Genomic DNA, 13,429 nt, shown 5'->3' with positions numbered 1-13,429 from the left:
TGGATTCATATGGAGAGATAGCTGATTGTCCTGCATTGTGACCTACAATACACCACTGTTCAAGCCTCATTTTTTGAGCACAATGTGTGTTTTCAGGATTGCTTTTCATTTCACCCCCTTAATTATTTTAGCATTCTTTACATTCAAAATATCACCCACCGGACATTTGAGTGTGAGGATGCCTTGCTTGTAGAATGTCTTTGTTGTTCAGTAATCTAGTGGTTGACCTCTGGTCACCAGGTTTGAAATGTTTTTTATATCTCCTTCCAATCAGACTTCATCTGTAAGTGATGTCGTGCAGCTTTTGTGACTTGCAAACCCTGCATCATTCAGTACTGTACAGTCATGCCATTAGCATTGATATACAAAGTTGTGTCCTTCTGTTGAAGTTCTGGACATATTGCTTGTGTCTCTAACCTGGAAATGAAGAGAGAAAGAGGAAAAAAAATACACACAAAAAGCTTGCTCCTCTTTTTTTTCTGTAGACGAGGAAAGTGTGTTATACATGGATCCTGTTCAAGAGTATGTTACTTTAATAGCAGGAAGCAGGACAAAGCAACACAGATACCAGACACAAATATTAAGTTCTCTGATTACTCACTGAGCCATCTGCCAGAGAGATTCCACACTTATACGGTATGGAATATTATAAGTTACGTATTATGACAGATTTCTACATGAAATGAGCGTGCTTCCAGCCATGTATACTTTGATTATAAATTAAATATTCTTTAGAGTGCCTTATGTTATTAATGCTGAGCATTCTTGTTGTTGGTATGTGCCATCAGGTTGCCTCTGACTTATAGTGACCTTATCAGTCATCTCCAAAATGTCCTGTCCTCAACTGCCCTGCTCAGCTCTTGCCCACGTAAGCCTGTGGGTTCCTTTAGGGAGTCAGTCCATCTTGTATTTGGTCTTCCTCTTTTCTTGCTGCCTTCAGCCTTTCTCATCATCATCATCATCATCACTGCTACTACTACTACTACCACCACCACCACCACCACCACCACCACCATTCTTACTAGGACATTAATTCCAGCTGAACACAGATGTTCTTCTTTATGTGCTTTTTATTTATTTTTTTTTTTTTAAATATGAGCCTATTAGTGTAGAGCACTACTCTAGGTGGTTTACAGCATAATAGATATATAATAATAAATTATAAATAAACAGTGAAAAGAAATAAAAACCTTTAAAAGATTTAAAAACAAGTGGCACAAAAGGCAAATTATCTCTGTGAAAGCAGGACAATTAATCAGGGTCAACGTGGAAGGCCTCCCTGAAAAGCAGCATTTTAAGCTGCCTTCTAAACATTATCAGGGGGGAGGCCAGGCGTCGTTCTTCCAAGAGCTGGTTCCACAGAGTTGCTGCCACTGCAGAGTTGCTTCATAGTAAGCTTGTGACACATGGGCAAAAGCCCATCTGTTTCAAATTGTTGGGCAGACAAAACTCATCAGATTCTTACTCTGTTTTGGACACTGGCTCCTAAATGTCATTCTAAGTTTCAGGTTCTGAATCTTTATCATAGTCTTAATCTAGTCCTGTTTCTGTATCTTTAGCTGTCTCTCCTTGTTATTTTTGCTGAAATCCAGGTCAGCTAGAGCAGTCTTTCTAGCTGACCTGGAAAAGACTAGTATTGCAACCCATGGACTTTCATTTCCGTGAAAATGACACACTGAGTAAAGTGGTGGTTTCCCGCTAGATGGTCTGGAATGTGGAGTTCCAGTTCCAGGTAGGAGAAGATGCTCGGCCAAGAAGTGAGTGCCTGCCCATCTCTGCTCCACTTTCACAGTGATATGTCTGCAATGCTTTGGGCAGGAAGGGACTGTGGATGAGGAATACATCAAACTAGTTGAAATGTTGCAATGTCTTTAGCCTATGGCTCATTTCGGTGATAATCTTTGCTCTGTTTTGTGTTTGCCGGATGCAGCCATCACCCAGGAGTTTGCACCTTTTACTGATTGTAACTAACTACAGTAGATGTTTTAAAAGCCTTCATTTGGGAATGTGAGGGTGAAACTGCTTTTGAGTCTTTGGTTGTATATTTTTGTTGGGTTTAACTTCTGTGGCTACTTTTGAACTGTGAGAAACAATTTTAAAAGCTTTTAATCATCATCTGAAATGTTTCATTAAGCAATGGTGTCCTTTCCAATCTAGAAGTGTATAGTCAAGAAATACTGTCATGTGAGAGAAGGGGAAGTAATCCCTGTGATTTTTTTTTGGCAAGGAGAAATAAGATTTCCCATATGAGAGTATGTGCCAGCGGTTGCAGAGCCACAGCCCAAAATAGAATTACAGCATGTTTGAATGGATAAATTGTTGTGTTAGCCAATTTTATTTGGCTTGAGCTCTCATAGACTTTAGACCACTTCATCAGATGTATAAAATGCTCCCTGAATTGTCACAGTTTTATATCCATGCTAAAGGTAGAGACGTGGTGGTGCTGTGGGCTAAACCGCAAAAGCCTGTGCTGCAGGGTCAGAAGACCAAGCAGTCGTAAGATCGAATCCACGGGACAGAGTGAGCGCCCGTCGCTTGTCCCAGCTCCCGCCAACCTAGCGGTTCGAAAGCATATAAATGCAAGTAGATCAATAGGGACCACTTCGGTGGGAAGGTAACAGCGTTCCGTGTCTAAGTCGCACTGGCCATGTGACCACGGAAGATTGTCTTCGGACAAAACGCTGGCTCTATGGCTTGGAAACGGGGATGGGCACCGCCCCCTAGAGTCGAACACGACTGGACAAAAATTGTCAAGGGGAACCTTTACCTTTACCTTTAAAGGTAGAGAAGGAGATGCAGAAGTCACCAGCAAATGATGATATTAACAATGCTAATTTAAGAGCAGTTCAGAGGCCAATTGTACAGCTATTTATGACAATTTTCTCCTATAACTTTTGCTTTTCTATTTCCTGAGGGACTACAGAACAATGAGCTTAATAAACCTTTGCCCAAGGCTTTTTCAGAAAACAGTATATGGTAAAATTTAAAAGAAATGCAGAGATAAGGCAGGATGGGTGCAATTTGAATTCACAGAAGGATCTGGAACCAGAGAAACACTGGCTTGTATATTTGCATTTGGGAAAATATATTGTGATATGAACTTGGATAGGTATGCTTGGTTTATTGGCTATGAGAGAGACTTTGACATGGTCCAAAATGACAGGTTGATGGAATTGTTGGTGAACTAAGGCCTTAACTCAATAGATACTCATATAATTGGTAGCTTACAGAGGTAACAGAAATTGCACTGAAAGCTGAAGATCAGTTGATAGAGGATGTAAAAATACAAAAAAGACTACAACAAGAATATAAACTCTTGCTCCTGCTTTTTCAATTTGTAGTCAGAGAGTAACTTTAGAACAGTGCTTCCCAACTCTTGTTGGGGTTCACAACTCCCTTTTATAAGTCAAGTAACCTGTGAACACCCCCTGCCATGACTGCATAAAAATGTGTTTTTAATGGGTAAAGTCATTCCTTTTCGGAATGTAGTGGCTTCTTTCTCCCCCAGAGGGTCTGTTTCTAATACACACACACACATACTTCATTATCCCTCTCCGAAAGGTCAATGAAGAAATTATATAACAAGGACTACAACACATACAAGGTGACCTGTGACCACCTCAGAAAACACTTTGCAACCCCCTTAGGATCGATCACAACCCCAGGTTAGGAAACGCTGCTTTAGAATACAGTGGCATCCCGCATGATGACGATAATGCGTCCTGTGAAAATTGCTGTTTAGCGAAATCGTTGTCATGCGAAAACCCTTTCCCTATTGGAATGCATTGAAACCCGGTTTAATGCGTTCCAATGGGGAAAATACCTCGTTGTCCAGCGAAGACCGCCCATAGGGAAGCCATTTTGCGAGCGCCGATCAGCTGTAAAAATGGCTGCCCTGCGAAGCATGGGTCCAGAAAACACAGGGCAGCCATTTTGCGAAGCCGAAAAAATCATTGTCTTGCGAACAAACGGTTCGCAAAGCACAGACCTAATCAGCATCCAGCGAAAATCCCCCAATGGAATGGCTGTTTTGCGAATCGCTATAGCGATCGCAAAAAGTCATCATGCGGATTCGTCGTTTAGCGAGGTACCACTGTATGAGCAGAATCAGCCATACAATAAAAATCAGAATGGCGATGCAAAGTAACTTTATTAAGCTGAAGACAGCAATATGCATCAATTAGTATACAAACTGAATTTGAAAATGCAGATAAAATCATACTACTCATTATGGTTCTGTGTAAGGTTCAGTTGTGGACCTTACAACAGTCTACTGTAAAAAGGTAGAAGCATTTGAAACATAAGTTTATTATAGGATGCTAAGAATTTCTTGGATTGAGAGGATCATCAATGAAAAGGTACTAAGGAGACTATAGGGAAACCAAGAAGTTATAAAACATAGAAGTGCAGAAAGCTGGAATATTATGGTTGCATAATCGGAAATGAGAAGTGCAGCTTTTTTCAGTTGCGCTTTCAAGGTAAACTGTTTGAAAAAAGAAGTGCAAGGGAATAAAGAACATTGAAGAGCTCTGGAGACTCATTTGGGTGTGATAAATCATTTTTCAAAGCCTCCGTATATTTAAGTAGAATAGCAATGACAATCCTGTTGAGAGTTGAACTGTATCTCTTATACTTTGAGAAGGCTATCCATCACAGTAGTGTATATGGATTAATCTTTTTACCTATGATAAAGAGTCCTTGTCACCTCTAAATTGCTATTACAGAAAAATGGATCATGACTATTAAAGGGGTCTTTTACAAAAGCACTGAGAGGTGATAATACTAGCAACCCAACATCTCATAGTTAATTAACATCTGTAATCTTCGGGAAGCCATTATCCTTATTCAGACCCAAATTATCAGCACTGAACTTGCAGCACCACAAGATTCTTAGGCTAGCATCCAGTCGGTTAGTTGGGCTGATGAAAGAAGGCCCATAGCTGATCAAGTACAAGGATATATATTTCCTCTATACAACATATGCAGCAAGCATTCTCCTTTCTTTTCTACCCTATGAGCTACTCAAAACATCTCCCAGCACACCTGAGCAAATACTAGGAACATCCAGAGACTATGTTGAGGAGTTACCTTTTTCTGGATCTGCCAATTATTTTTTAAAGATCAAATTGATTTAAATCATAATTTAATTGTTTAAAAAACATTTTTATTTATATCATGAAAAGTCCATTTTTAAAAATTTAAATCATGATTTAAACCAAATCCACCCTGCCAAATAGTCTATCAAACCCAAATCATGTGCGACCCCTCCCCCCTTGTAATCCCCCTCCCCGGATAACTACATTCAGACCAGTTTCACTGTGTCTTGATAATGTGAAATTATATCTGGTTTCTGTACATTGCCATTTCTGAAATCAGATTTGCGTGTATGTGTATTACCTTCAGTAGAGATCCTCTAGTTTGTCCTACATAGAATGCAAAATAGTTGTTCTGGTTGATCATGGCCTGTGTCACAGAACCACCCTCCCCAACTTGATGCCCTCCCCAGTGTTTAGGGGTGATGGGAGTAGCAATGGAAAGCATATGAAGGTTACCAGGTTGGAAGAGACTTTATGAAGCTGAGCAGGTATATGAGTTCTTGGTACAGTGGCTGAATTCTGAAATAGTGTTCCCTATATAGATATGGAAACAAAGTACAGTGGTGCCTCGACTTACGAACGTCCCTACTTACGACCAACTCTGGCTGCAAAATTTTGCTTCTACTTGCGACCGGAGCTTCCACTTACGAACAGAAAAACCAGGGGGAAAAGGCGGGAAATTAAAATTTCTAACTGTAGGTGGTGACAAGGCTGCTTCTTTGTAGCTCTTTCACCCCAGCAGTTAAAGAGTGTGTGATTGGAGAAGGCTGCCTGGTAAGGTGCTATTTTTTGCTTTTTAAAAACTGTTCTGGGTGTTTTTGCAGCGTGGTTTTGGGCTGGGGGGGTTATGTTTCTGTGCTGTGATGGGTCTTGGGTGGTTTGTTGGTTGGTTTCCCCCCATTTCCGATGGGTCTTGGGGGGTTTGGTTGTTTTTTGGTCCCCCCATTTCCAATGGGACTTGGGGGGGTTGCTTTTTGGAGTATTTTTCTCCAATTTCTGATGGATCTTGGGGGTTTGTTTGTTTGTTGGTGCTTTGCTTTCCCCCCCATTTCCGATTTGTCTTGCATGCTTCGTTTGCTTTTTGCATTGCTCGTTCCCCATTTCCGATCTATCTTGCATGCTTCGTTTGCTTTTTGCATTGCTCTTTCCCCATTTCCAATCTGTCTCGCATACTTCATTTGCTTTTTGCATTGCCCTTTCCCCATTTCCGATCTGTCTTGCATGCTTCATTTGCTTTTCTTCCCCCCCCCTTTCGGCCGGAAGGGATTAATCACGTTTCCGATGGGTCTTGCAGTGATTTTGTATGTGTGTGTGTGTGATTTTTTTTCTTCGACAGGAACGGATTAATTGCATTTCAGTGCATTTCAATGGGAAACGGTGCTTCGACTTAACGACCATTTCGACTTACGCCCATCTTCCTGAACCAATTAAGTTCATAAGTCGAGGCACCACTGTAGTCTAGATTAGTTACAGAATGCATCTAAATCTGTTATGCATTATCTTCTTGCAGCTGAATGAGCTGAAGGAACTGTAAGTGAGGAATGGCCTATAGCCCCAATAGATAGTTCTCCTTTATCCTTATTCCCCTTCCTGAAGACAAAAGATGCTGTTCAGACGGAGATGTGAATGTGCTGTTCTAAACAGGAATGAAAGAGAGTGAAATAAACGGCATGCCAAGCCATCTTTTCAGTCTATTTTTTTTTCTGAAAAGCTAATTGCTGCTTATTTCAGATATGTAAAGCGATCAAAACCAGATTCTTTTGTAACATCAGCAAAAAAAGCATTGTGGCAGCTTTTAAAACTGAAGATTTATTTCAATACTTTTTGTTGCCGTTTATGTTTTACTTTGCTTTGTGTGTGTTACACATTTTGAAACAGACTAGTGGTGATTCCAATGGCATCTTAAAGACTAACCAGTATTATTTGGCATAATTATTTAGATATTACTGACTTGTTCTTGGATACTTTTCTGGGATACTTGGGAATGCTGGGGAATAAAAACATGTTCTTTAGACAGGCCTTTCTGGACTTTATAACATCCTAATACAGTGGTTGTTTTAACATTTATGTCATAAGCCCTGCCGCCTTGCCTCCATTTTATTTTAATTATTTTCAGTTAAATTTGTTGGTGTATATGTTTAATTTTGATTTTATAATTATTATGTTTATTGTTTTAAATTGTTGTTTGATGTTATATTTATTTAATATAAATAGTGGCCTTGGCAGCCAGATGGGTGATATAAAAGTCAAATCAAATCAAATCAAATAAATAGAAATTCCAAAGATGCAAATGTCAGAACCGAGGTCCCCTGAAGGATTGCTCGCTTCCCGAACAGAGAGGGTCCAGGTGTAAGTGTACTCCTAATTAGCTGAGCAGAGTCCCGCTGACTCAGCCAGGACGTAACACAAACCCCTTTCCACAAGTCTGTTCTAAAGAAAATCCTTACTTGTACTAAGTAAGATAAGAAAGAAAAATAAAGAGTAAAATCATGAGCTTTGGAGTCTGCCAGGACAAACAAAGCTCAGGCAAAAGGACTCTGTAGCATTCTGTGGCCCAACTATTCTTCTAGAAACAGGCTCAGCAGAATTGCTGTTCAAGAGACCAATCTTAAGGATTTTAAGAATAATTTTTCATTAGAAAAATAAAGTATTTAGAGATATTCAGTTGTTGCATAAGCAAAGCATAAATTAAATTTCCATAAGATATTGCAGTTAGAATCTAAACAAAATTCAACTAGCAAAAATCAAATAAAATTCTAAAAAGCTTATTTAAGGGTAGGCAAGGGTTAGCCCCCCTCCTCAAACACTCTCTCTATACTACATCTTAGCATAAAGCATACAAAATGGCTCTCTAGAAACTAGAATCTGGCATCTGAGTCTGGAAGCTCTCTAAGCCCTCCAATCTCTTCCAGCTCTTACCATCTGGCACCATCCTCCATTTTCTTTCTTCTTGGCACCACCCTTCTTCGTCTCTTTGAGATGTTGACCAATGGGCATAAAGCACAGTCTATTCCCATCACGCCTCCTTTTCCCATGAGAAGTATAGGTGTTGTTTTCCATCTTCTCGTCTCGGGTCTAGATCCAGAGAATGGTGTTGTGTCTTGACTCCTTATTGTCTCATAACATGTCTGTTTACATGCAACTTTCCCATCACCTCTTGGAGAAAACATTCCCATGGTACAAAATCATGCTAACATAGAACCAATATGGATTCTTTCTATAACTTTCCACAACTACATATCCCATCCTCAGTTCAAGTTTTAACCTTAATAATCCCAACCATGACAGCAAACATTGAAGATAGCTTAACAGTGGATCTTTAACAAACAGTAGAAGAACAATGACCCCATGATTAATTCACAATACTTCAGGATGTTCCAAGGCATTCTGAAGACAATTATTTTGGCACAGATAATCTAGAGGTCAGTATACAGGGTCTCTGTTAGCTAGAGTTCAAATGGCAGTTACAATAGTCTTAATGTTCATGAACAAAGCAGAGGGTTACATATGCCAAAGCCAAATTACTCTTTGGTCATTTGTGAATGGTTACTAACCAAAGGAATTGAATGTGATCACTGTGTGGAGGAGGAAGAGAGCTTGCACGGAGGGAGGTGGAGTCATGCACGCCAGCATGTGCACACGGCTTCGAGGAAACATTGATCAAAACTATAAAAAAAAGCATGGAATGTTTAAAGATCATAGTGTTTGGTGTTTGTGAACTAAAGTGGACTAGAATAGAACATATCCAGTCAGATAATTATTAAGTGTTTTACTCTGGAAATAAACATCTAATCAAAAACAATGTAGCTCTATTAGGGAATAAAGACATAGTACAGTGGTGCCTCGCAAGACAAATGCCTTGCAGGACAAAAAACTCGCAGGACAAATGGTTTTGGCAATGGGGGTGGTGGTGGTGGTTGATGACTCGCAAGACAAATGTTCCTATGGCCGTGCTTCGCAAGATGAATGTTTTCCGTTTTTTTTTTTTTTGTTCCTGCCTCATGTTTGCTGATTTTTAAATGTTTTTCTATGATGTTTAAAAAGTTAAAGTTTTTTTAATTGAAATTTTTTAAATCATCTGCACAATATGTATGGCTTTAAAGAGCACTTAATAAACCCTTTGTAAACCAAATTTGACTTTGTTCTGACTTTTTTTGCCCATAGGAACACATTAATTAGTTTTCAATGCATTCCTATGGGAAAATGTGTTTTGCAAGACAGCATTAACCGTGGAATGAATCAAATTCGTCTTGCAAGGCACCACTGTATAAGCAGTTAAGAACTATAGTCATACTCTAATTGAATAATGTCAGTCAGACTTCACGGAAAGCTATGTTGAAGTGACTGTCATTCAAATCTGTGTTCTAACTACCAGTGCTGGGGAGAAGAAGCAAAACCCTAGAAGTCCTTAGGATTGTTTATATACCAAAACAAGATGTTCTGGTAATGATAGGTGACTGGGACACTAAAGTTGGGGAAAAAGCGGAACCAGACTTAGTTCTGCAGTTTGTTCTAATAGTTAGAAATGAAGTAGATCAACTCATAGAATTATATGAAGCTAACGATCCGGTTATTGCAAACACATGCTTCAGGCAACCTAAGAGACAATTTTACACATAGATGCCACCAGATGCCCAATGCACATATCAAATAGACAGTGTAACCAGAAACAGAAATGGGGAAGCACTGTTATCTTTGCAAGAACCGGACCAGGAATAGACAGTGGTACAAACCATGAACTGTTAATATCAACAATCGGAGTAAAGCTATTAAAAAACTCTTAACACAACCATAGTGTTAAAATATCGTTTAAGTAGCATTTCTGCTGAATTTACAGTCCACATAAGGAAAATATTTGCATTTCCAATCTCAAATAATCATGAACCAGAAGACCTTTGGATTGGTACCAGATAATATATCAAGGAAGAAGGGAGAAAGGCCATTGCTGTAGTTAAAAGAAAGGAAAACCTGCAGTGGGAGACTGATGAAATTCTTAAAATTAACAACAGATGAAAAGCAAAACAAAAATTAAAGAAATAGAAGAGAAAAGCAAAAAAAGACAAACAAAGGACCCGTTCCATAAAATCTAAGAAATCAAAATGAAATTTACACCTAGTTTAGGGATGCTAAAGTATCAAGGCAGCAGTGAACTGCTGGATAGCTCTGTAGCTTAGATATCTGGCTGTGGAGGCAGAGATTGGGAGTTTGATTCCCCACTGTGTTTCCCTTACAAAGACTGATGATCCATGGGGTCCCTTCCAGCTCTGCAGTTCTCATATTAATATTATATATTATAAAGGAAAAGGCTTACCATTAGATGGACTGACTCAGTAAATGAAGCCATGGCCTTTACTTTGGTCAACCTGAGAAGGGCTATGAATGGCAGGATATATTGGAGGTTGTAAGGTCATCATAAGTCAAAAGCAGCTTGATGGCACATAAAAGCAGTAGATGCAGTCAACAGAGCCAAACACAAAGAGATGATTCCATATGACTGGAACTGATTCTACACCAGAGCTGCATTTATAAGCTTCCACCTATATTTCTATGGCAGCTCTAGAGTAGGCTACATGAATGAAATCTCTGAAGACCACCAGTGCAGTCATGTAATGTTCAGCCACTTAAGCTGAGGATCCAAGAGCATTGCCAGTGGGATACTCCAAGCTTTGAAGACTTCAAAATGGGGATCACAAGTGTATCTTTAGGGATAGAGAAGCGTGGGCAAGATTGTTGATTAGGGCATTTTATCTGCAGGCAGTTTCTGTTCACATTAAATGAGGAAGTAAATGATAATTTACATACTTCTGAGACCAAAAGCAAAAAAGTAAAGTATGGTACTTATATACTATCCCATAGCACTTAAAGCACTCTCTGGCAGTTTATAATTTAAGTGTGCGAGATACATATTGTCCCCCACCTGACGAGCTGGGTACTCAGTTTACCAACCTCAGAAGGATGGAAGGCTTAGTCAGCCTCAAACAAGCTTCTTGGGATTGAACCCAGGTTGTGAGCAGAATTTTGGCTGCAGGAATGCAGTTTAACCACTGTGTCATGAGACTCTTATACTAGATTTTTTTCCCTAAGGAGGGAAATGTTTTAGGTAGTGTATTCCTTGCAAGTACAACCAGTCTGTGTGGTCTTGGGCAAGTTGCATAGTCCTAGGATGCTCCCAGGAGAAGGGAATGGTAATCCACTTCTGAATACTCTGTATCTGGAAATCCCTGAAAAGAGTTGCTGCAAGTCAGAATCGACTTGACAGCACATGATTATCATTGCTACTTCTAATTTCAGTATTTTGAAAGGGCTTTTCAATCTGGCATAATATAGATATAAAACAGTATTTTTTCAAATTTTGTTTTTTAAATTTGAAGTTATAATTTTAGGAGAGGCCAAGATCCAGATGGGTACTTGACCTGAAAGAAAGGGAATCAAAAGAGAGGCCTTTTTTAAAAAGCATGTACATTCTTATATCCATTTTAGAGGGATGGAAGCCCTTCAGAGCAGAATTCGGGAGGGTTAGAAAGGTCTGGTGGGGAAGAGACAAAAGGGAAAAAGTCTTGCTGTCAGCACTGCAAGGAGAAGGAAATCTCTTCTTTCTGGATTAGTTGATGGTACTACTAATATCTGCACAAGTATCCAGTGGACCTCAGCCTACATGTTTTTATGCTGGTATATTAACTGTGATTATAATTACATTAATATAAACTTGCAATACTTATTTACGTTCTCACTAATTCTAGTTAAATAGCAAGAAAGAAATATCTGGAGACAGTAACTTCACAGAAACAATGAGACATCTGTTGTCATCACAGCTGAGTATCTCTGACTGTCCCAATTGCAATTACAGACGGAGGTGAGTATTTTTTTAATATTAATTCATAATAAAACCGTGATATTTATTCTTTTAATTGTAACTGTGTTAAAAAGCATTAAAAATTTAGCCATGTATACATTTATTTGGAAGGATTTTTAATATCTGTTCAGCTTGCACTCCTTTCATAAAGCAATTTGAATGATTAGAAAAACATGAGCATAAAATTACATACTGAGTATCATTTTCTTTTAACAAAGAGTCTTTTTTGACATCTTAAGGACTAGCAACCCCCCCCTTTTTTTTTTTTTTACAATGAAGTAGCAATCTTCATAAAGGCTCACAAGATTTGTTTGGCATAAAACTTCATGCTATTTTTGCTGCAGCAGATGACAATGGTTAGCCTCCTATTCCTCATATTTTTGCTAGTTCCTGAGTGGGGTACTTGTGTCTTCAGCACATAAAGACCAATGGTGATAAGGCTGCACATAGAATCTTGGAAAGGGAGTTCCAAAAAGTGTGGATCCATTGATGAGAAAATATTATCTCTCCTTTACCAGAATCATCTTGGGGTTTTGCCTTAGGTTTGCTTAACTAGCTGTAACTAATTCTAGGTAATTGACAAAAGTACTTGCATGTATCTCAGCTGCTCAGGTACATAACAAAGCCCATGACTGAAATGCATCCTGGTACCTTATGAATTAGCCCCAATTTTCCATGACAAGTTACTTAAACCTTACAAGAATACCAGCAGGATTCTGGCCAACATATCTCACTGGTGATCCAGGTACAGTACTGTATTTTGATACACGGGTAGGCTCATACATGTGTAGGCCTTTCTTAATTTTAAAGCTCTAAATATCTTCGGATGTGCTATTAAGATAGCACATCCCAAGATATTTAGAGCTTTAAAATTCCAGATCAGCACCTTTAATTTAATGTGGGCAGCCATCATAACTAATATAAGATAGATGTAATATGAACAAAGCATCTAGCTTCCATAAATGTTTTTTAGGTACTGTGATCTGTACAGATCACACATATAACAAATAGATTGCAGCTCTATGATAAGCAGTAAGTGATGGGATCTTGCCTTCATGAGCTGGAAAGAGTGTAAGGATATTCAAAATCTAAGGACGTACAGTGGTGCCTTGACTTACCTTATTGGAATGGTGACTGTAACTCAAAATTTTTGTAAGTCAAAGCACCATTTACCATTGAAATGCATGGGAACGGGATTAATCCGTTTCAGCATTTCAAAAAAATACAAAAAAATTAAAGCACACAGAAAGCCCCATTGGAAGGCACTGGGGCTAAACAACCAAAAATAAACAGAGCAAGCCCCGAAGGCTGCAATCCCCCCCCAAAAAAAACAACACAGCACAGAAATATAACCCTCATCAGCTGAAACCCACCCTGCAAAACCGTCCCAGAAATTTCTAAAAAGCAAAAAGCAGCACCTTACCAGGCAGATGGAAGCCTCCTCCGATGGCACTCCCTCCCCAGTGGATGGCGGCCAGCG

General features: G+C 39.2%; 1 protein-coding gene across 28 annotated transcripts in view; it reads left to right on the top strand.

The window, feature by feature from the left end:
• Positions 1-13,429, top strand: part of FAM193A (family with sequence similarity 193 member A) — a 95,460-nt gene that overhangs the window by 28,305 nt on the left and 53,726 nt on the right. For 24 of the 28 annotated variants that reach the window (XM_078392537.1, XM_078392535.1, XM_078392534.1 and 21 more), the window contains one exon: positions 11,837-11,949. In XM_078392537.1, the coding sequence (XP_078248663.1) occupies positions 11,837-11,949 (113 nt within the window). Of the gene's footprint in view, positions 1-485; positions 637-11,836; positions 11,950-13,429 lie in introns of all 28 variants that reach the window. The other 4 variants (XM_078392548.1, XM_078392544.1, XM_078392546.1 and 1 more) reach the window with 1 other exon arrangement.

The sequence above is a fragment of the Pogona vitticeps genome, chromosome 4, assembly GCF_051106095.1.
Source record: "Pogona vitticeps strain Pit_001003342236 chromosome 4, PviZW2.1, whole genome shotgun sequence".
NCBI classification, from domain to species: Eukaryota; Metazoa; Chordata; class Lepidosauria; order Squamata; family Agamidae; genus Pogona; species Pogona vitticeps.
This window is presented reverse-complemented; position numbering and strand designations above follow the sequence as displayed.